Below are 23375 nucleotides of genomic sequence, written 5' to 3'. Positions count from 1 at the left end.
ATCATTATTAACCCTCACTTAGTTGTATAAAAATTCACTGCCATTTACTGCAAAGCTCTTCTTCCTGAACAACGCTGTAGCCTTGCTTTTACTTGGTGGTGCAGCTCTAAAGTTTTTCAGACCACAGAACCCAAGTTATATCTAAAAACCTTTAACAGGACTGGCATATCATCATGGCCATCAAGAGGGTTACTCATTCCTAGTTTTGAGCACAACAGACCTGTTAAGTTTCCATCAGACAAACTAGGAAGGTACTTGCAACTCGGAAATATGTGCATTTTGCAGGAGGCCACAGAATCCACAACTCTCCCCCTAAAAACAACTAATCTTTATATGCCTATAGGTGAAAGATTTTGTTGAGTGTTGAAAAAGAAAACAACTTTTAAAACCTTAGGACAAATAACACTGAGGGAGTAAATTATTAAGAGTTAATCTACCATTTGAGCAAAATGACAAACAGACTCCCTTTAAATTTTTTGACCCATTTGTCTGATCAGGATTATCTGCAGGTTCATTTTATTTTGGTAGCTTTTTTCTTTCACAGTCTTAAGTCCTAATGATACAATTCTTGTAAATACAGTTATTATTGTATGCCACAAATCTGATAAAATATGCAATTCTGGGTCTAGTGAATAGCCTACCACCTAACCTGTTGAAATGATTGAGTAGAGTGAATGTGAAGTATAATACTTCCTTTGTAGGGGAGGAAAAATAACTTTCCCGCTATCCTTCTGAATTCTTAGTAGAGACTCGTGTAATAAAAGACGTATGAACAAGAGAAAAACAGAAGTTTATTAACATGTATGCCTCATATATACAGGGAGATACCCAGAGAAAAAAATGAGTAACTCCCCAAGGTGGCCCAAGCCACCAGCTTAAATATACCATCTTCAGCTAAAGACAAAAGAAAGAATGATGTGGGGAGGTTACCAGGAAAAGCAGGGTCAACAAAGGTAAGATTTGTTATGTAGATTTAAGTCAGTGACTTCTCCATTGATAAGATTCTCTTGTGATTTAGTCATCCTTCTCTTCCCAGTACAGAGAAGGAGACACCCTTACAAGTGGAGATTTCCTTTATAAATCTAAATGTCCCTTACAAAAGTTTAATTTCTACCATTTTCAGAGTTTCTCCTGCCGTTCTTCAAAATAATCAGCTCAAAATCATCCTTAGGCCAAAGAAGCGTACGGTGGCGGGGTGGGTTTTTCTGCTACCCTTTGGATTTTCTTTCATTTAAAAAATTTTTGAGATAAATTTATGTAACATTAAATTCACCATTTTCACAACTTTAAAGTGTATAATTCAGTGATTTTTAGTATATTTTTGATGCTGTAAAACCGTCACCATTCTCTAATTCCAGAATATCTCCATCACCCCAAAAAGGAACACAGTCTTTCCCAATTTTCCCCTTCCCTATACCATGACATTCAAAAATTTCCTCTGTTTCTATGGACTTGCCTATTCTGGATTTTTAATATAAACAGAATCATATACTTTGGAGCCTTTTGTGCCTGACTTTTTGGCTTCTTTCACTTATCCTAATGTTTTCAAGGTTGATCCGTGTTGTAGCATGTGTCAGTACTTCATTTTTGTATTGCTGACTAGTCTGTTGTTTGGGTATACCACGTTTTATTTATTCATTCATTAATGGACGGACATTTGTGTTGTTTCCACTTTTGGCTGTTATGAAAGATGCTTCTGTTATTTGTATACAAGTTTGGTAAGAATATATATGTCCTCAGTTCTTTTGGGAATATACCTAGGAATGGAATTGCCAGGACTTGTGTGACTCTGTTGAGCTTTTTGAGGAACTGCCAAACTTTTTCACAGCAGCTGCATCATCTTATGTTTCCACCAGCAATGCATAGGGTTTCAATTGTGGTTTTCATGTGCATTTCCTTAATGACTAATGATATTGAGAATCTTTTCATGTGCTGTTGGCCATTTGTATATCCTTTTTCAGAGAAATGTTTGTTCATGTCCTTCGCCCATTTTATAATTGGGTTGTCTTTTTATTGTTGAGTTCTAAGAGATCCTTATTATTCTGGAATACCTGATGCTTATCAGATACATAATTCGCAAATATCTTCTCCCATTCTGTGAGTTGTCTTTCTTGGTAGTATCTTTTAACGCACAAAGTTTTTGATTCTGATAAGCTCCAATTTGTCTATCTTTATTGTTGTTGCTTTTGCTTTTTTTTTTTTGCTTTTTTTTTGTGGTATGTGGGCCTCTCACTGTTGTGACCTCTCCCGTTGTGGAGCACAGGCTCCGGACGCACACGCTCAGCGGCCATGGCTCACGGGCCTAGCCGCTCTGCGGCATGTAGGATCTTCCTAGACCAGGGCACGAACCCGTGTCCCCTGCATCGGCAGGTGGACTCTCAACCACTGCGCCACCAGGGAAGCCCTGTTGCTTTTGCTTTTGGTGTCATATTTAAGAAGCCATTACCTAATCCAAAGCTTAAAGATTTACACCCAGATCTCCTTCTAAGAGTTGTATAGTTTTATCTGTTACATTTGGTTTTTGACCTATTTTAGGCTTATTTTCATATGTGGTCCAAATTCTTTGTGTTGCATGTGGAAATCTAGTTAATCCCAGAACCATGTGTTGAAAAGACTGGTTTTTCTTCATTTATTGGTCTTGGCATTCTTCTCAAAAATCAATTGACCATAGATATATAGATTTATTTCCATACTCTCTATTCTGTTGTATTGACCTATATGTCTGTTCTTATGCCAGCACCACAGTGTTTTGATCAATGTAGCTTAGTAGTAAGTTTTGAAAACAGAAAGTGTGAGTCCTCCAAATTTGTTCTTGTTTTACGAGATTGTTTTGGCTATTCTGGGTCCCTTGCATATCCATATAAATTTTAGGTTCAGATCGTCCATTTTTCCAAAAGAAGCTGTTGAAATTTTTATAGGGTTTACTCCGAATCTATAAAGCAAATTGGGAAATATTGCCATCTTTACAATCTTGTCTTCCAGTCCATGAACAGAGGGCATCTTTCTATTTATCTGAGTCCTCTTTAATTTCTTTAACAACGTTTTATAGTTGTCAGTGTACAAGTCTTATACTCTCTGTTAAATTTATTTCTAAGTATGTTGTTTTTAATGCTGTTGTAAATTAATTTTTTTATAATTGCATTTTTTATTGTTCATTGCTAGTGTAAGGTGAATGTCACATTGATTTTTGTATACTTATCTTGTATCCTGTGACTTTGCTGAACTTGTTTATTAACTCTGATAGTTTTTTTGTGTGTGGATTCTTTAGGATTTTCTGTATATAAGCTCATATCATCTACAAATATAGTTTTATTTCTTCCTTTCTTTCTGGATGCTATTTCTTTCTTTTTCTTACCTAATTGCCCTGACTAGACTTTCCAGTACATCTTTGTCTTGTTCTTAGGGAGAAAGCTTTCAGTCATTCAACATTAAGTACGATGTTAGCCATGAGTTATTTGCAGATGCCCTTTATCAGGTTAAGGAATTACCCTTCTGTTCTTAGCTTATTTAGTGTTGTTTTGTTCATGAAAGGATGCTGGATTTTGTCAAATGCTTTTTCTGCATCTACTGAGATGATCTTTTTTTTCTTATATTCTATTAATATGACATATTACATTGATTGAGCCTACCTTGCATTCCTGGGATAAATCTCACTTGGTTTTGGTGTGTCATTCTTTTAATATGCTGCTGGATGTGGTATGCTATTATTTTGTTGAGAATTTTTGTATCAATGTTTGTAAAGGATTTGGTCTGTAGTTTTCTTTTCTTGTGATGTTCTTGTCTGGCTTTGGTATCACAGTAATACTGGAATCAAAGAATAATTAGAAAATGTTCCCCTTCTATTTTTTTAATTTTTTTTTTGAGAGCTTGAGAAGGATTGAAATTAATTCTCCTTTATAAATGTAATAGAACTGACCCGTGAAGCCATCTGGTTTTGGGCTTTTCTGTGATAGAAGGTTTTCGATTACTGACTCAGTCTCTTTACTTGCTATAGCACTATTTAGATTTTTCTATTTCTTCTTGAGTCAGTTTTCGTAGTTTGTGTCTTTCGGGGAATTTGACCATTTCATCTAGATTATCTAATGTTTTAGCATGTAATTTCTGATAATATTTCCTCATAATTTTTTATTTCTGCAAGGTTGGTAGTAATATCTCCACTTCCTTTCCTGATATTGGTCATGTAAGTTTCTCTCTCTTTCTTGGTTTGTCTACCTGAAAGTTTGTTAATTTTATTGATCTCTTCAGAGAGCCAACTTTTGGTTTCTTCTATTTCCTCTTTTGTTTTCCCATCTCTATTTCACTTTTCTCTGGTGTAATCATTATTATTTCCTTTCTCTGCTCACTTTGGAATTGGTTCTTCTTTTTGCTAGTTCCTTCTGGTGGAAGTTTAGGTTATTGATTTGAGATCTTTCTCCTGCATATGGACTATATGTTCTTGTTTCTTTGCATACCTCATAATTTTCTGTTGAAACCTGGACACTTTGAATATTATAATATGGCAGCTTTGGAAATCATATTCTACCCTCTCCCCAAGGTTTTTGTTGCTACCTTTTTTGTTGTTTTCTACCTTGGTTGGAGGGAGGGGGTATTGTTTGTTGGTTTGTTTTGTCCTTTTAGCTAAGTGGTCAGCTAATGATTAGACAGATACTACTTAAACTCCTGGAACCAAAAATATCTCCCAGTCTTTGCAGAGGGGCTCTGAGTATGTATTAGGCATGACTTCAGACTCAACCAGGCAGTTTGCAACTCTGCCTTAGCGATCACTGCTGCTTTCTTAAAGCCTCAAAGTCAACCCAGAGGCATCTCACATCTTTCCTGAGCATATGCACAGCCCTGGGCATGTGCATGGCTATCTAAATTCCCAGGAGAAGGTCTGGGTTTTTCAACCCCTTAATCCTCAAAGCATCTCATTCTCCAGCCTTTCCTTCTGAGCTTTTTGTTTAGTCTGCTGTTTTTGCTGACTGATATCCATTGCCTGATACAGCAACAACTGAAAAATTTGCCTTTAAGTATTTTCCACAAATGTCTTCAGGTAACAGCTTTAGCACTAGATGGGTTCCCAGTTTGGCAAGATAAGGACAAGCCTTTTGGGCCAATGTTTCCAGGGAGCCACCTATACATGAGACAAGACAAAGCAAATAATTAAAATATATTCTGCTCCTCGCGGTACTATTACTGGGACTGTGTGCTGTTATTTTCAAAGCTACAGCTGAACTGGAGAACAGTGGCTGGAACTCTAGGGTAAGTTAAAATGCCCCAAAGCTCAATGTTCTTACCAAGATTCAGCTGATTTTTTTTTTTGATTAAGTACTTTGTAGGCTGCTGCAAACTTTTAGTTAGGTTCCAGAGTTCCAAAAAAGTTGATTTTGACCATTTTTGCCTGTTTTTCCATTGCTTTTATGCCTAGGGGGACTCTTCGAGTTCCTTATTCCACCATTTTTGTTGATATTACTATAGTATTTTCTTTTTCAATTAGGATTTTGCTCTAACCGTTAACTTAAAGAGATTGCAGCAGGGTTAATTTTATACATAAGGGAAATATTAGGGGGTTTGGTGTGTGACTGAAAACTATCAAACCTGTGCCTGAAATGGGATATATGTATGATATTATGTGCAGTCCTCTAAATGCTTCCTAAAACTTAGAATTAATTTTGGTCTTTGTGCAAATGTACAACAGTCAAAAGTCAGAAGCAAATATAACACAGAAAGAATAATATAAAAATGGGGGGGAAAATGGAAACCAAGCATTAAAAATGTAAATGAAAGCATTCTTTAAATTTCTAATTCAGTGCCTATTGGAGGATATAATGATAGGAAAAGACAAGCTTAGAAAAATTTGACTTGTTTACAGTGAGGGTGGTATAAGGAGATAGAGACGAAGCCCAGTGCTTGAGTGTAAGCTAAGCCCGAATAAGTGAACCCAAATAGCACCACAACAGTGAACATCAAGTTAGTAACCTTCTTCGTATCATTGGCGTGGTGCTAGTGCCTTTTTTTTTTTAATTTAAAACTGAAATTTGAGACTTCTTTACATCTTTACACATACTTAAGGGCATGCATTTTAAAATTGTATTCTGTCATTTTAAAACCAAATTATATTGGTTCTTTTTGTTTGTTGTTGTTTGTGTGTGTGTGTGTGTGTGTGTGTGTTGTTTCGTTTTCATAGCAAGGAGCTGTACCTCCAACCAGTTCAGTTCCTCCTGTTGCCGGGGCCCCATCTGTCGGACAGCCTGGAGCAGGATTTGCAATGGTGAGTGATGACCGGTGCTAAAAATTGTAATGAATACTTCGACGGCCTTCACCAAATCCCATATTAACTATAGAATATAATTCTCCCCAAAATGCAGTGAAGTAAAATGTAAAAAGTTAAGTCATCTGCTTTAGACATTAAGTAGTCTACAGAGGGCATGACTGAGTCCCTTACAAGACACTTAAATTCTGCCATCAAAATAATTTTTATAGTACACTGTTATGTCATTTTTGAAGTACTATTTACCAAACATATTTTTAGCTCAATCATCAAAATCCACTTTTAATCACTATACTAGGACTTTTCACTTACCACGTTCATCACTAGCAAATTTTAGAGCCATTTTCCGTAAAGAAACAAGTTTTCATCTCTTCAAGAACTATGCTTCCAGGAGATGGATAAACAACAGCAAAGCCTGGGTGGGGTGAGGATGCTTTGTGGCCAGCCAGACTCCTACTGCCCCTCAGTGATTCTCTGCCATCTGGCAGCCTCCCAGCACCCATCGTTCAAAATTACAAATTATACTTTCTCACAGACCTGGATTCCTCAGGGGATATGGGGATATATGTATACGTATAGCTGATTCACTTTGTTATACAGCAGAAACTAACACAGCATTGTAAAGCAATTATACTCCAATAAAGAGGTTTAAAAAAAAAAAAAAGGAAAGAAAAATTTTCAGGAACATATTAAAGACGTAAAGGTCAGGGCATTGCCAGAGTAGATTCCACTCATGCTATGAACTGCTCTGCTTTTCAGCCTCCTGCTGGGACAGGCATGCCCGTGATGCCTCAGCAGCCTGTCATGTTTGCACAGCCCATGAGGAGGCCACCCTTTGGAGCTGCAGCTGTACCTGGCACACAGGTCCGTTTTTAAATGTCCCACAAAAGAATGACATTACTTTATAAATGGAAAACTGTCATGTGACAAACTGTTTAAAAATGTTTTTACCTGATACAGTCTTCATACCTGTTGCTTCAGAAGTAAAGGGAACATGGAAGAGAGATGAGCCATAGTGTGACATTTGGAGGAAAATGATGGAAATAACTAACTGTCCTAAAGTCCCTCCATTCCTCTCCTACTTAATTCAGGATGATTCCTGAGAACTACCAGGTGTTTAAAGTATCCAGGCATTTAGTCCAGAAAAAATGAGCAGCTCTGATCCATACTCTTATTATGTGTTCCCAAAGTTAGCCAAACGGAAAGTTAGTGACACAGTCCTCCAGATTGCCAAGTTTGCCCAAGACTAGTAACACGAACTGCAGTGAGCTTGCCAAACTGCAAAGCCTGAGGGAGCAGTTCCCACAAGGCTGCCTTCACATCAGACCCTTCAGGTCCCAGGGGCCACCCTCACTTCCAACCAGCTGCCTACAGATTTGAGGGTTCCCAGGACCATCCTCAGATTAGACAGTTTTCTAGAATGACTCGTAGAACTCAGGGGAGCACTAACTTTATGATGACACTTTAAGTGTAGTAAAAAGATGCAAATCAGATCCAGCCAAAAGAAGAGATGAGCAAAGTCTGGGAGGGGCCCACACATGAGGCTTCTTTGTCCTCAGGGATGCCTTACCCACCTGGCATCAACGTGTGAGGATACGCAAGCCATACTGCCAACCCAGGAAGCTTACCTGAGCTTCAGCGTGCAGAGTTTTTATTGAGGTTTCATTAGATAGGAATGACTGATTGAGTTCAACCACGTGGGAAATAATTCAGTCTCCAGCCCTCCTCCCTCCCTGAAGGTCAGGCTCATATCCTGTGGCCCAAAGACTGAACTCTGTAATCCCACGGCTGGTCTTTCTGGCATGGCTAACCCTCCACCCTGAGTCATCTTGTTAACATAAATTATCAGGTGTGGTTCCAGACACCCACCCTGAATAATGAAGACATTCGTATCACTCAGGACGTTTCCAAGGGTTGAGAGATTACCTACCAGGGTCCAGGACAAAGGGCAAACCTCTCTTTAGATGAGGCCAAATGTCTTACTGCACAATGTGCTACCTCCATTTATGAAGATGCTAAAATATATGCACTTGGTTGAACGGTTTTGCTGCTAATAGTGATGTTCATACTGATGAATCACCCTTTCTTTATTACTCTTATAAATTGCCTGGCCAAAGTGAAGGTATGTGTAGAACCAAAGAGGTCACTGTGAGAAATTGATTTAGATGGAGACAGAACATGGTAACTACTAGCACCATGCTAGTCCTATTCACATAGCTCATATATATTTTAAGGATATCAGGAAATAGTTTCATTTCTATAATGTTTTTAATTTACCACATGGGTATTTTTATTGTTTCAGCCAAGGAATCCTACTGTGAACTTTCTGAGTGTACTTTAATCCCCTTTGCTTCCTTGAATCATTTCTAAATTCATTTTCTACCTGTTCCCAAAATTTGCTTTCTTCAACTTCTTTACTTTAACCGTCAAAAGCCATAATGACCAGGAGAGAGAATGGTGGGTGTCCAGAGAGATGAATTTACACTGTAAGAGACTCTAGCCTTCAAGGCCATAGCCAAAGCACTGGCTTCATGAGAAATCTTCTGTTCTGCTCTCATACTAATGAACGCTGCCTAAAGTTGTTTGGGGGGAGTGGGGTGGTAGTGAGGAAGCTTTTAGGTGTAATAGTTGGTTTTAAATTTAATCTGGATATATTTAAAATCTAAGAAGGATCTCATTTATTGTGAATGTCTCCTTGATGGTTAAATATATCCATGACTATCTACCACCTTTTTGAAAAAAAGGAAAGATGTTCCTATTTTTATGAGATTTTTAAAAGTCATTGTATTTGGTGTGCTGAAAGCTTTAGAAATAAATTAATATAATTTTATTATTAAAGGTAGTTTTTCTGTGTGATACTAGTGTTACAGAGCATCAGTTTGCTTACTTAATTCAAAGAATGAAAATGAAAAATAGATGATATGATGAAAACACAGTGTTTTCAATCATTTAATTGAATTTATGGTAATTTAGGAAATGGTATGCCATACTTACACAATTTTTAGATTGTATTTCCTATATCAGAGAAGAAGCATAGCTGATTATATACTAGATAAGAAAATAAACACGAGTTGATAGCTTTAGAAAACAAAACAGTTTTTCATTACTGATATGTGGACTATGCCACTATTGCTCAGTTGGTTAGTATCACGATGTTGTCATATCACCTAATTATTAATTATAGACCAGTCCTTGAGTTTCTTATCTTCCAGCCAACGTTGACCCTTACCCCGGTCTTTCTATGAAATACGATCCCAGTTTTAAAAATGGAAATTTGACTGATAAATACTGCAGTCAGTCAGTAGTTCATGGACATAGGAGCAAATCCAAAACTTCTTACTTCTGGAGCTTTGTTTATGGAACCAATGAAAACATACATCCGTGCCCTACAATCCCAAGTCTCTGAGGTTTCCATCATGTTATAAGCATAGGAAATTAATTAGATTCGAAGGATACAGGTCAGTTATTGCTCTGTGTAAATTCCATGACCTTTTTCAAGGCCTTGGACCTTAACATTCCTGCAAAAGCCTGTTCCTAGAACTTATGTCTGTCACACAATGAAATAATTTAGGTATTCACTAAACAGAAACAAGGTAAGAAAATTTTTTGTTGCTTTTGCTGCAGGTTTAGTATGATTCTTCTCTATAGTCTGTAATAATGAGTCCTCTCTACAAGCTGGATAGGCAAGATTGGAATTAGCGACATTCATAACTAGGAGACTATTTGCTCATCTGAAACTAACAGTGCCCCAAAACTTGACAGGTTTTCACTTAAAATACTTTACATGAAATCCTAGTATATTTAGCTGATATTTTAAAATAATTTCTTAAGGAACTTTCTGCAAGCTGTTTTCTTCCCATTTTTCCTTCAAACTCACTGTCACTCTAAGAGAAGTCATTTATATTCCTTTATTAGTTTAGTGGTACTAATAACTCAAAGAAAAATGCTTTGAATAGAGAAATTGTTTGGGTTTTTTTTTTTTTTTTTTTTACTGTATATTCATAATAGCTTTAATGTGACTAGTTTTTCACATCTTCCCTAACTAACATCCATATTGTTCTACCAGAGTCCTCAAATTTTACTTTGGCTAAATTTGATGTCAGAGAATTTCAAGAAAGCCAATATCCTTTGAAGTGTGTTTTATAAATCCAAAATCTAAAACAACACTGTGACTAAGTAGAACAAAGTAGATTTTGTAAACTTTTAGCCATCTAATCTTCTGCATGTTTGTTTTCTGTGGTATGTGCTCGGCCTAATGCTTATCTATCTCTCTGTTTGCTTTCTGTTTCCACTGTCTTGGGCTGGCTTTTCCCCCTTAGCTTTCTCCAAGCCCTACACCTGCCACTCAGAGTCCCAAGAAACCTCCAGCAAAGGACCCATTAGCGGATCTTAACATCAAGGATTTCTTGTAAACAATTTAAGGTATCTAATATTGAGCTTTTCCTGTGGGCTTGTAATAATGACCTATGCTGTGCTTAGCTATTTTATTAGGTATAATATTTGTACTTCTGTGTTTTAAATACATGTATATAATAATAATAATTTGAATGTTTATGCTTGTTAAAGCAATACTGAAAGCTATCTTTATCAATGATTTTTTTAATCTTAATCTATAAAACTAAGAGGGAGAGAAACCTCCAAATTGTCCTTACACTGGAAAGCACAAAGATTATACTGATAAGGCACAAAGTTGCCCAAGCTACTACATAAATTAGAAAATTACCACTTCATTCCATGATGACTGGAATTTATGGAAAGGTAACATTTATAATACTTCATTTAGAAATTGTCTAAGAATATATTTGGCTACAATAATTATAATTTTATTTTGCTGATTCTCCTTTATTCTCATCAAATAAAGCTTAGATTATTATTTTGTATTTCTGCATTCAAGCAAAATTTTAAATTTCTAACATTCTAGTTTTAAATTTCTAATGTAGTTTATGAAATTACATTATGACTAATAGTGGACTTACAGAAGAAAACTGATGAAGGAAAAGGGTTTACTACTAGCCCCAGCACCTAACACAGTGGGTAGGTTCTCAAGAAATACTTGCTGAATGTGGATGAACAGTATTAATGATGCTTTTCATTTACATGGTATTTTTCATACTTGCTAGTCATTAACTCTTTGACCATCTCTGTAGAAGATCAGACCCTGCGAGATAAACTAGTCAGATACTTTTGCCTCCATTTCACAGCTAAAGAAACTGTTCCTTGGCATTAAGTGATTTACCCAAGGCCACACTGGCAGAGCAGTAAGAGTGTCGAAGCTTTTGGACCCCCATCCAGTGTTATTTTTATCCTATATCTACTACCTATATTTTTTTAAACTTTCTCAAATGCCTACTAAGATTTTTGTGGATTCCTGCCTTATGAGTTTTTTCTTCATACAAAATTAATAAACAATTTATCATTTTAAGGCCTTGGCATCTCAGCCAAGTCATTCTCCTTGTGCCCAACTTTTCTGTCCCACTTTGGTGTGGATTGGGCTGAGGTAGGCTTACGTAAGACAATGATCACTTACTTCTTAGCAGCTGAAGTTTCAGGAATGACCAAGGACACTGCAGGGGGCAGCCTTTTATCCTTCTTCTGTTCAGTAATATTGCTGTCAGTCTGTGCAGGAACTCCGATAAGGACCTGAAACAGAGATGCTTTAGACAGCCCCTGCCCTCAGAGATTCACAGTCAAAAGAGGAACAGATACAGACTATGTTCTGAAGAAGAGTTACCCCCATGGCTAAGCCTGAAGACCCCAGGAAAGTTTTCCTGGCAGAGATGATGAAGCGTGGGAGATAGGGTGACTAGTGGGGGGTGGCATACGCGAAAGCTTTGAATCGCCAGGGATATCTCCCCTCTATTCTGTTCTGTCACTTGTGCAACTGTTTAGTGGCTCCTTGAAAACCATAACTGAAAAGGACCAAAAAAAAAAAAAGGGAGTCCCTGCCCTTCCCCCTTTTTTTCACTGCCCTTTTTTTAAGGTTAGCTGTTCTTAATTGGTACTGAATGTCTTGCTAAGGTTTCTAAGTATCCAAATTTCAAAATCTTGCCGATAGAATTTTCTTATCTAAAAATGAAGCTATACACTGAAAGTTTTTTTTTTCCCCCCCGGATGAAATTTTAAGCTTGTTTTAAAGAATTGTGAAAAGTATATAAATGTGACTTTGGTAATACGAAAACCTTTGGTGTAAAGATTTTCATTGTAACAGCGAAGTAAAATTGCAAGGAAGGTAAAATCTTTGAGGAGTACGTAGTATTGTTTTCTAATTCGAGTGCTTTTTATCTTTACAGCTGCAATTTTTGTGACTGAATAGGAAAAAAAAATAATGAGTTTGGACACTTCAAATAAGACTGATGCTCAGAGTTTCAAAGGGAGCCACCAGTACCAATCCCAATGCTTATACATAACTTCTCTTCCAAAACGTGTAGCACAGCTGTGAAAGTGAACAGTAGGAATGTGTACTACCTTAGCTGTTATCCCTACTCTCAGAATTGTAGTGTATATGGGTTCTTTGTGTGTTGTACGATGTAAACAACGAATGGATGTTTCTAATGCCTTTAGTGCTTCTCTGGACCTCACCCATGGATGGATGATGCAGCTGTTGTGTGGTGAGCCATTTGGAAAGACGTGTCTGTGTTTTTGAAGGTTTCAATGTATATATAACTTTTGGACAAATCTAAACTCTCCCCGTAAATTCTCTTTTCTTCTGTATGTACGTTACAAACATAGTGTGATGATATCAGGTAGTAAGGAAAACACTCTTAAATATACAGAACTTTTTTCGGTGTGGAGTACACTTTTCCAACCACAGGAACTTCAGCTGTTGTGGGAAGTGTTTATTTTTGTGGCACTGTATATGTTAAGAACTTTTATTTTAAAAAAATGTAAAGGTTAATGTCCATAACAAATATTTCTCCTCGAAGCTACCTTATCAAGAATGAAATTCATATGGGAAGAATTCCATATTCAATCACTGCTATATTAAAATATATATTTTAATTATATTTGACAGGTTTTGCATCTAAATTGACCTATTTGTTCATTTTTGATTCAATGCGCTGAAAAGTGAAGGGTCCATTTCCATCATGTCTGTGAAAATGCAATTAGAAATGTGCTATTCAAGTGATTATAAAGGCACTCCAAGGTATAACTGTAATTTAAAGATTACTGCACATATTTTTATTTTCTTGTGGGTTTTATGTACATCTGTTAATTTAGTATTTCTTTATGTGTTCTGTAGCGTGGTGTTCTTCCATCCCTCAATTGAACTCAAAGTAGGTTTTGTTGTACCATTGTGATTAAAATTTAAACTAAATCAGAGAATTGTATCCTTTACTGTACATATTGTATTCGTTAATTTTTAAGTTGTTGTCATATTGTCTGTGCTGATGGCTTGGCTTAAGATTTCGATGCATAAATGAGGTCACTGTTGATCAGTGTTGCTAGTGGCTTGGCAGTTTTTCGTTAAAGCATATTGGGTTGGAAAGGTGTTTGCCTTTTTTTCAAATTATTCAATAGATGTATGGTACCATTTAAAAGTGGTTGTATCTGAATTTACTGTGGGGATAACATACACTGTAATGGGGAAAAATTACCTAAAACCAATCTCAAAACGGCTTTTCTTTGTATTTCAGTTGAAAAACCCAGTGCATGTATGCCCTCTGAGATGCAATAAACACCTTGAACAAAGAAAATGCAAACATAATCTTTCTCTCTTTGATTATTTCTTAGGGGAAAAAGTCTGTTTCAGATGACGCACTTATCATATACAAAATATTGCAAATGCTAAAACATTCAGGATGAGAAATGCGGTCTGTGCCAACATAGTTTTGATTATTTTCCAATAAAGTAAAGACAAGGATAAAAAGAACAATTTTAATCAGCTGTCATTAAACTTGGGACTGCGTGGCTACTGCCAAATACACTGAAATTCCATGTTCCAAAAAAGAAAAGGATGAACTTTCTTTTGAAATATGCGGTTAAATTCTTATAATAGTTTTGCAGGAATTCTCTGTGGAAGTTGAAGAATTGTATGATTTTAAGTAATCGTTTACAGTACTCACACACTTGCATGCACAGATACTCAGACACAAAGTCTAGATTAGCCAATTTTAGTAAAATTGGATGACTTGATACCTGTAACTAGATTGTTACAGTGTCTCAAAAAGTAGTCCAATCTCAAATAGAAGTATTCCTCAAATAGAAGCACATTTCTATTTCTAAAATTGTCTTTCCCTTAGTTACCTAGGATTTGTATCTTGAGAACTAACTTTCAGAAGCTAGTATCTGATTATGTAATGTTTTTATAGATTACATTTGATCATATGTTACTTTGCAGGCATATTGTAATAAAAATGTGTTTCAGATTGTAAATAATTTTAAGCTTAATATAGCATTTTTAATATGCTTTTTTCCCTTCATTGAATGACCCATGTGGTATAAATTCTTAATAGGTGAAGCTACAACAGCAGTATTTTTAAATTGGTTGCTGGAACCTTGCTGTGGTGAGATTCTTGATGTCCTTGGGTGGGGAATTGTCTTACAGATGAGATGCCGGATCAGGTCCTCTGCTCAAACGATTTATCTCTCTGGAGAACTTTCAACACAGATGCATTTTACCCGCGGTGTTCTTCCTCGTGTTGCGCATGCCTTTACTGCCTCTCCTGGGCTCTGCCCTTCAGGGTGTGACCACACCACTGCTCACACAAGTGGTCACTTTGCTGGCCAACACAGGGCCCTCTGCCTTAATTCCCTCCCCCAACCCCACGAGTACAGCTAAATCCTACTCGTCCATCATGGCTCCCCACCCTCTTCTCAGAGCCCAACTTTCATCGGCCTTTATGGCACTTAACATACTGTGTTATAATCAGCTGGGAAGGTGGCTTCTGCCCTGGCCATTTGGGTGCCTCAAAGGCAGGAAACGTCTCCTCTTGTTCAGACCCTCAGCAGCTAGCACTTCAGTAGGTATGTGTCTGAAGGATGAACACAGTACATTAGTTCTTTTTTTTTTTTAATTTTTATTGGAGTATGGTTGATTTACAATGTTGTGTTAGTTTCTGCTGTACAGCAAAGTGAATCAGTTATACATACACATATATCCACTCTTTTTAAGATTCCTCTCCCGTATAGGCCATTACAGAGTATTGAGCAGAGTGCCCTGTGTTATACAGTAGGTCTTTATTAATTAATCTATTTTATATATAGTACTATGTATATGTCTTAGAGGTCTTTTCACTTACTTGGATACTGCTGGGCTGTTGTATTTCTGATGACTAAAGAATAACTCTCATATAGTGCAGTTATCGTCAGATGTTACTAGAGTTTGAATAGCTCTCCCAACTCATTGCAGTGGAAGCATTAACACCAATTGAAAACCCATCTTGAGTTGAAGGTTTGAATTACTTTATGGTGTAATGATTACAACAAGTGGTTCTCTCAGTACTAAAGTGTCTCCTTTGTTCTCTGTCTTTCATGTTATTTGTTGTGCTTTTTAAAACAAGAATAAAGACCAAAGACTTCTGGGGAGAAGTCATGGGGTTCAGAAGAGGAAGAAAGGAGTGGACGTGAAAAAAATACATGAGAAGTTGGTTCACAGAAAGATAAAACGTGCAAAGCCCTCTGTCTGCCTCTTAAATAGACACATCTTTAACAATAGATCTCCAAATTTTTGAAGGTGGAAAAAGGGCATGGTCTCGTAGCAGTAATGACAGTGTTTCTTGTGTGGAAGTAGTTGACGAAACTCAAAATGTGTGTTGTCTTAGTTGAAAAGTCACGTTGGTCTATACTTTTGAGGCAACAGGCTTTGTGGTAGTTTGTTATTCATCCTCTTGGACTGTAAGAAAACTTCTGTTTCTCATAGCCTTGCTGACAGCACATTTCACTACTGGATACATCATTTGGGTCTCCTGTATGAGTGGAAATGTATGAGGGAGCAAGGTTTCGTGGCTTAGTGATACGGTCATTAACCTTAGCTAAACTGTCAGAGCCGCAGCACTAAATCATCCAAGTTCATTTCCACTTACGACATGCCTCGTCAAACAATTCTGAAAGAGGAATCCATGCTATAATTGATTCCATAATTAGGTATTCTGTATCTGATCGCAGAACAGAGGTTTTCAAACTCTTTGTCTCAGAACTGAATTTGAACTTTTTTTCGCCGCACATCATGTGGGATCTTAGTTCCCCAATCAGGGATCAAACCTGGGCCTCCAGCAGTGGAAACGCGGAGTCCTAACCAATGGACTGCCAGGGAATTCCCTGAAATTTATTGAGGACCTCCAAAAGCTTTGTTTATATGGGTTATGTCTGTCAATACTTGGCTATGTTAGAAATTAAAACTGAGAAAATTTTAAAGTTTTGTTTAAGTCATTTTTTAAAATATTAAAACTATTCTATATTAACATCAATAAAATATTTTTATGAAAAATTCCAATTAAAAAAAATTTAGAAGAGTGGCATTGTTTTGCTATCTTTAATCTCTTTAATGTTAGACTTAACAGAAGACAGCTACATTCTTATATCTGCTTCTGCATTCAATCTGTTGTCATGTCCCGTGTCATGCAGTCACTGGGAAATTTCACCATGAGCACAATTGTGAGAAAATGAGCATCCTAGTATTATTATGAAAACAGTTTTTACCTCACAGTATTGTTATAAAAATAACTTTAACCTCACAGACCCTTCAAAAGGGTCTCAGATCCTCAGGAGTCCCCAGACCACACTTGGAGAACCACTTCTTTAGATCTGAAAGAATTGTTCTCACGTTCTTTGAAAGAGAGAAAACATTTACTAGTTAACAGATTGCGTCATTTTCTGTGTGTGTGAACAGAATAACCCTACCACCACCATGTGTTTTGTTCAGTGTCTGAACAAATGCCCTCCTCCACCAACCCCACATTACTTTTTAAGCAACTTTGAGACATGTACAGGAATGGGAATTCCGCGTCAGACTCCACGGAAGGGCATCCCTGCTCAACCACCCACTGTTACCTTAGGCAAGTTACATAAGTTCTCTGAATTTGTTTTCTTGTCCATGGAAAGGAGAAAATTTCTATCTTTGTACTTACTCTTCAATGAGATAATGCATGGAAAATGCTTGGCACAGAGATAGTGCCCAAGAAATACTGCTGTTGTTACTTTTAGAATTACTATGGCTGTTTTTGCTGTAGATTTTGTCATTTGTCTATGATTGTAAGAACACTAAGGGATGGACAAGATGGAAGTATAAAAAGTAGTCAATAATAGGAATATTCCTTAATAAAGTACAATCACTAGAAGTACTAAACGTGTTTTAAAGTTTCATCAACGTAAGTGCCTGTTCCACATATAAATACAGCTCACAATTCAACACAGCTGGAAGATGAGGTATCTGAGCAGGGTACAAACAACATCTACCACCGAGTTCAACTTGATTCCCTGGAGCCTCTTCCTGGGCACAGTTTCCGGTGTCTAATGACACTTTTTAAGAACATAAATGAAAGATACTGATATGAAAGATGCTTTGGGCCCGTAATAGAATTGTTGCCATTGGCCAAAATTGTTTCTACTTGGAGAACAAATATCTTTAAAAAATACACTTAATAGTGATTTTTTTAAAATAGGAGAAATATTTAATGAGTATTTGACAGAGATGGAAGGTAAAAATATCCAGAATGGACATAGAATGTGCAGGTAACAACATTGAGGACTGGAGTAGGGAGAAAATTTTGAACAGAAGCCTACAGCAGCAAGAGACTATAGCCTAGGACAGAACCCAGGCCTGCAGACAGCAGACCACAGGTGAGTAGGACCTAGAAGGGCCCCCTTCCAACAAGGGGAGGGGGAGACAGTCTTCTTTTAGTGATCGTGTTCTCTGCTGTTAACCCACTCTTTAATGCTAAATTCATCTCCAGATACCCAAACAGCCCGTGGTTCATCTCTCTCCTTCAGAGTAGGGAACATCTTTGGGGTAAGTCAACTAATTTTGTAATTAATAATTGTCTTTGTAAAACCTAAACAGGAAGTCAAAACTTACAGCCTGAAGTGACTTACAAATCTGTGCCAAGGAAATTTGGAGTTACTTTTTAAATCACCTGCTATTTAGGGTCACATGGCTTTTGGCACTCTATTGAAAACAGGACACGCAGTTGTGACCATGTGTGTAATATTTTAGTTGTGTATTTGGGGCCAGATTTTTTAAAAATCTCTCTCTTCTCGCAGGGGAAAAAAAATGGCTTCAAAGCTACACTAAAAGGAACATTTAGTTTAGAACAGAGACAAAGGTGTTCCTATTTGATTGGGTCCAGAACAAAATATAGTTACATAACTGGCTAGTTGGTGATGTGTTCATGGGTTAGTTCACTGTAAAACCACATAATGTTTATAACTTGTTGCTTTATGTCTAGGTGTTATCAAACTTATTGATAAATATTCTACAAAAATGTTTAACAAACATGTCTAAGAGTGAACTCGTTATCTGTTTACCTCAAGCCTGGTTTTTCTGTCTAGGTTGGTGGTCTCACTGTCTACCTAGGCTCCCAAACCAGAAAGTTGGTGTGACATTACACCCTCAATTCTTCTCCCCTATATTCAATGAGCCACTAAGTACACTGAACATTCTGCTCTTGGAATGTCTTACAAGGTGCCCTCTCGTGCCATTTCTGCGGCCACTTTCTTAGGACAGTAGCTCTTTACTGGGCTCTTTGCCTCTAGTCTAATCCCCACCCAAACTCACCCCAACTCAGCCTACACGGTTGGCCAGGTTTCCCTGTCAAAATTCTCATCTGATGACATGACTTTTCCCTGACCTCAAAACCTGAATGTAAAGGTTGAAGTCCAAGCTCTCTAGCATGACATTCAAGTCAAACGTCTATTCAAGGCTAGAAGTCTAGTTTGGAGCCTCATTTCTTGCCATTCCTCACCACTAGCAGGAGCTAACCTCTCATGGCAGCAACCCCCAACACTGCGTCCTAAACACACAGGACAGTGTCACACTTCCATACCTTTGCACTGGCTGTTTCATCTCCTGTGGGTGGCCTCCACTCCCCCAAGCTCCCCCCTGATAGGCTGGCAAACTTGAACGCATCCTTCAAAACCCAACTGAGGTATCACCTCCTCTAGGAAGCCTTTCTTTTCATCACATCTGCCCACCCCGATAGAGCTGATGCTTCTCAAATGTGTTCCTTCAGCACCTTGTACTTGCTTCACCTTTTTCACACTATTTTTTAAACATGTGTCTGACTTCCTTACTATATTATGAATTTTTTAAAGAAGGGTAGAATCTAGTACTTAACTCTGTATCCTATGTGCCTAAGATTGGACTAAATAAATGTTCATTGAACTATAGTGATTTGACTAACCTATAGTGTAAAGCAGATCATGAATTAAAAAAAATTATCTCATTTCCAGGAAACAAGTAAAATTGGATTTTGTCCCTGATTGTAAAATGATTGCCTATGTTCAGGAGTTCTGTAAATTTGACTCATTTCTTGCCATCATAAAACAGAATTTGACAATGTTATTGCTAAAATGTGTTTCCACTTTATAAAAATACTGAAAAGAATACCATCTATGTGTCTGATAGTTTTACCACCACTTTCCTTACCAAAGTACTTAAGATAGTTTACAGGAAAAAATATAAAGATAGGTAAAACTGAGAAAACATTTTATTGGGGAGAAAAAGACACACATAATTGTGCACAGAAGGAAAGTGTAGGAGCTGGAAGAACAATTAATTTAGGGAAGATAGGTTTTCATGGTGGTTCCCAAATCAAGCTAAATTATGAACATCATAATTCCTTGGAGAGCTTTATCAAATATAGGTTTCTGGGCCTCACTCTTAGGGGCTGCAAGGTAGATCTCAGTGGGGCCCTGGAGACAATCTTTCTAAAATAATTCCCTAGGTCATTCTGATGAGCAACCAACTTTGGAAACGACTGAAAGGTCATAAATCTGGTGGACTCACAGGGCGTAGCTCTATTTGAACGTTCTAGATAATTCCAGCAAAAGAGAAAATGTCTAAAGTCTTCAAAATAGGAAAGACACGGAGAGTATTTTGTCTCATCTAGTCTAAAAATTGAGACATGTAGTTCCTCGTCATAAAAAGGTGGTCCCTATGGCATTATGATACATTAGCTTCCACCAAAAACCAAGCTTTCATCTGGCGGCTCTGTGCAGGAAAGATGCTGGACCAATGCGTGCCCAGGACATCTGTCCACGGAGCCACATCAGCCACGTACCATCTACAGGAAGTGGCACCACTGCCCATTGAGTGGGTACAATGATGTTGCTTATTTTCCCAGGCCACAAAGAGAGCCTTTTAAAGTAAATGCTCCAAGTACAGTGGCAGAATACTAAATTTGGTTCTGTCTTAGCAATAACACGCTTTTATCTTGAGACAGTTGCTTGATAAAGTGGTAGTTTTGTTTGGCAGTAGAATCTTGGCACCAAGCCCACTCTGATTTTTAAAAGAAAAACATAATTAAATGGCACTTTTATAGATACTGTAAAGAAAAACTGTTGAAAAGTTTAAAAGGTGCATCTTCTAAGATTGTTAGCTGCAATTTTTTCCAACAACTGATCAACTTAAAGGAGTTTTGAGGGAAAAAATGAATGTGTCCTCTCAGATCTCAGTACTGTATACTAGTCTGTTCTTTTCTCCTGTATGCTGAGATCGATGTTGTTTTGTGATCTGGTATCTGGGTCGGTAGCTGTAGTTTAAATCCTAAGGAACGCAGAATTGCAGTTTTCACTCCTGTCGGTTAAGAGAAGAACGGAACGTGCTTAGAACAGAAAGGGACTTCTTCTCATTTTCCAGACGCCTCAGTCATCTAAGGATTACTCTTGGAAAGCCCCTGGAGGGCTTATCTAGCTGAGAAGAGAGTAGTTCCTTAATAGGCAGTTCTTAGAAAAACCTTGTGTTGTTGGCTAAACCCCAGGAAGCTGGAGGTTTAAGAGTAACATAGTCGTGGGAAGGGGAAACTGACAGTTTCAGAGAACAAGAGTTGCAACACCCCAATCCTCCCAAAACATGCACCAGCACACACTCACCCTCACACTAGTTCTTCAGGGATGATTGATTGCTGATCTCTGCCCTTAGGAACTTCCAATCTTTCTTTCAATTATAGGAGGTAATTTCTATCATTTTATAATACTAATTACAATTATCAGCATATTATATTTGGTGACCACTTACTTCACTCAGGGCAGTCTACTAGGATTAGACAATTAAAGCTATTGTATTCCACGTCCTGAATTTTCTCCAATACACCAGAGTTGCTGTTCCTGTGTGATGTGTTTGCATGAACTGGGTTCAGCTGTATGGCTAATTCTCAACTTTCAATACACTCATTAACAGTCAAAATCACCAGTATTTTAATGGTTAAGGATTTGGGGGTATAATAAAACATCTGGGAAAGATTTTTTTCTTGACTTTCGAGATTAGAATTTCATTTGGTACAGAAGCAAGTCGATTCTGTAGACTGCTGATGTTTTTCTCTTCTTTTAACAAAGCTTTAAAAAATGTATGTTAAGCTTTTTTATGAAAAATGTTCTATAACACCTTACAAAACTCATACTGACCATAACTAAATTTTATATCAATTCTTCAGCCAGCATTGTGAACATAACATACATCGGTAGGCTTTCACAAGCTAGTATGGGTCGCATAGCAACTAGCACCGAAACTCAGCAGCTCTAAACAACTGTAATTTTGTAGTTTTTAGTAACTGGTTTTTGTTGTTTTAATCGTTTAGTAGTTTGTCTGCATCTTCTCTCTCAGGCTGTCACTTTTGGGGACTGATCTAGACTTGCCTTGACAGCTGCTTTCAAGTATAGTTTGGGAAATAAGATAACCAAGCTTGTTAAGATTATTTCCAGAGTAAAAGTCATTTCATGTCATCCATTTCGGTTATCAGAGGATAATACCTGGGGCTTAATATTTTTGCTATATTTTGGATACTTGTACTTACCAGCAAGGGAAATTCTGGGTAAATGAGATGATAATCGTATGGTATATTACAAATCACTGATGAAGTTGAATGTAAAATACAGAGACGAGTAAAGAACATGAGTAGTCGTTACGCTGAGCAAAAGGCTAAAGGAACTTTCCAAACTCATCTGTATTCACTTGTGTGAACAGTTTCCAGAGTTTTGCTCTCATCTGTGCCACGTGTCAGAGTATATACTATACACATTTCAGTATATGAATGCATACACAGAGGATTTCAAAAGCATAAACGTCAGTTTTACTACTAGTAAAACATTTACAAATATAGATTAAAATGTGATCATATTGTCTCAGTTTGGTAAAACCACACTGGAAGGCAATAATGGATCATATGGTCACAGTGACTGCAATCTGGATTAAAGTAGACATTCTAAGCAGACTGCTTGTCCCCGGGGCTTGAGAAAAGTGAATGAATTTTAACATGTTATTGGAAATTTTAAAATATTGCTGAAATGAAAGGCGTCAGAGGCAAGTTTTGAAGCAGAGATTATCTGATTAAATATTTACATGGCATGGGGGAAGGGGAAGCTGGGACGAAGTGAGAGAGTAGCATCAACATATATACACTACCAAATGTACAATGGATGGCTAGTGGGAAGCAGCTGCATAGCATAGGGAGATCAGCTCTATGGTTTGTGATGACCTAGAGGGGTGGGATAGGGAGGGTGGGAGGGAGGAGATATGGGGGTATATGTATATGTATAGCTGACTCACTTTGTTGGACAACAGAAACTAACACGACATTGTAAAGCAATTATACTCCAATAAAGATGTTTAAAAAAAATATTTACATGGCAGAGCAGGGGATGAGGCATAACTACAGGATCCTGGCACTCCTCAGTTTGAAGGCATTTTTATCAGAAATACCCAAACCAGTAGGGAACATGGCAAATGTCTGATTCCTATGCCATGCTACAATATTCTGATATTAAAATTCTCATTACAAATAAACGTCCCCATTATTTGAACATGTGGTATATACAATATGTGGCTAAGATAATACCTCTAGTATAATATTTTGGAGCCTTATCATGCAGCACGGAGTAGATAATGCCCTGAAAGAGTAAGCCTCAAGGAATTCTGGGTGTTATTTTTAAGCATGTATTTATCACCTCCTCTGTGCCAGGTATAAGCACTTGA

The 23375-nt window shown here is 37.4% G+C and overlaps 1 protein-coding gene across 1 annotated transcript in view; it reads left to right on the top strand.

The window, feature by feature from the left end:
• SNAP91 (synaptosome associated protein 91) overlaps positions 1-12641 on the top strand; it is a gene marked incomplete at its 5' end in the record, with an annotated part of 156294 nt that extends 143653 nt beyond the window's left edge. The window contains 4 exons of the mRNA XM_082669274.1: positions 6167-6250; positions 7010-7114; positions 10570-10672; positions 12541-12641. Of these exons, the coding sequence (XP_082525400.1) occupies positions 6167-6250; positions 7010-7114; positions 10570-10662 (282 nt within the window). The 3' untranslated portion in view covers positions 10663-10672; positions 12541-12641. The remainder of the gene's footprint in view (positions 1-6166; positions 6251-7009; positions 7115-10569; positions 10673-12540) is intronic.
• Positions 12642-23375: the final 10734 nt, after the last annotated feature.

This window comes from Grampus griseus, assembly GCF_964374135.1.
Source record: "Grampus griseus genome assembly, chromosome: 13".
In the NCBI taxonomy this organism is placed as follows: Eukaryota; Metazoa; Chordata; class Mammalia; order Artiodactyla; family Delphinidae; genus Grampus; species Grampus griseus.
This window is presented reverse-complemented; position numbering and strand designations above follow the sequence as displayed.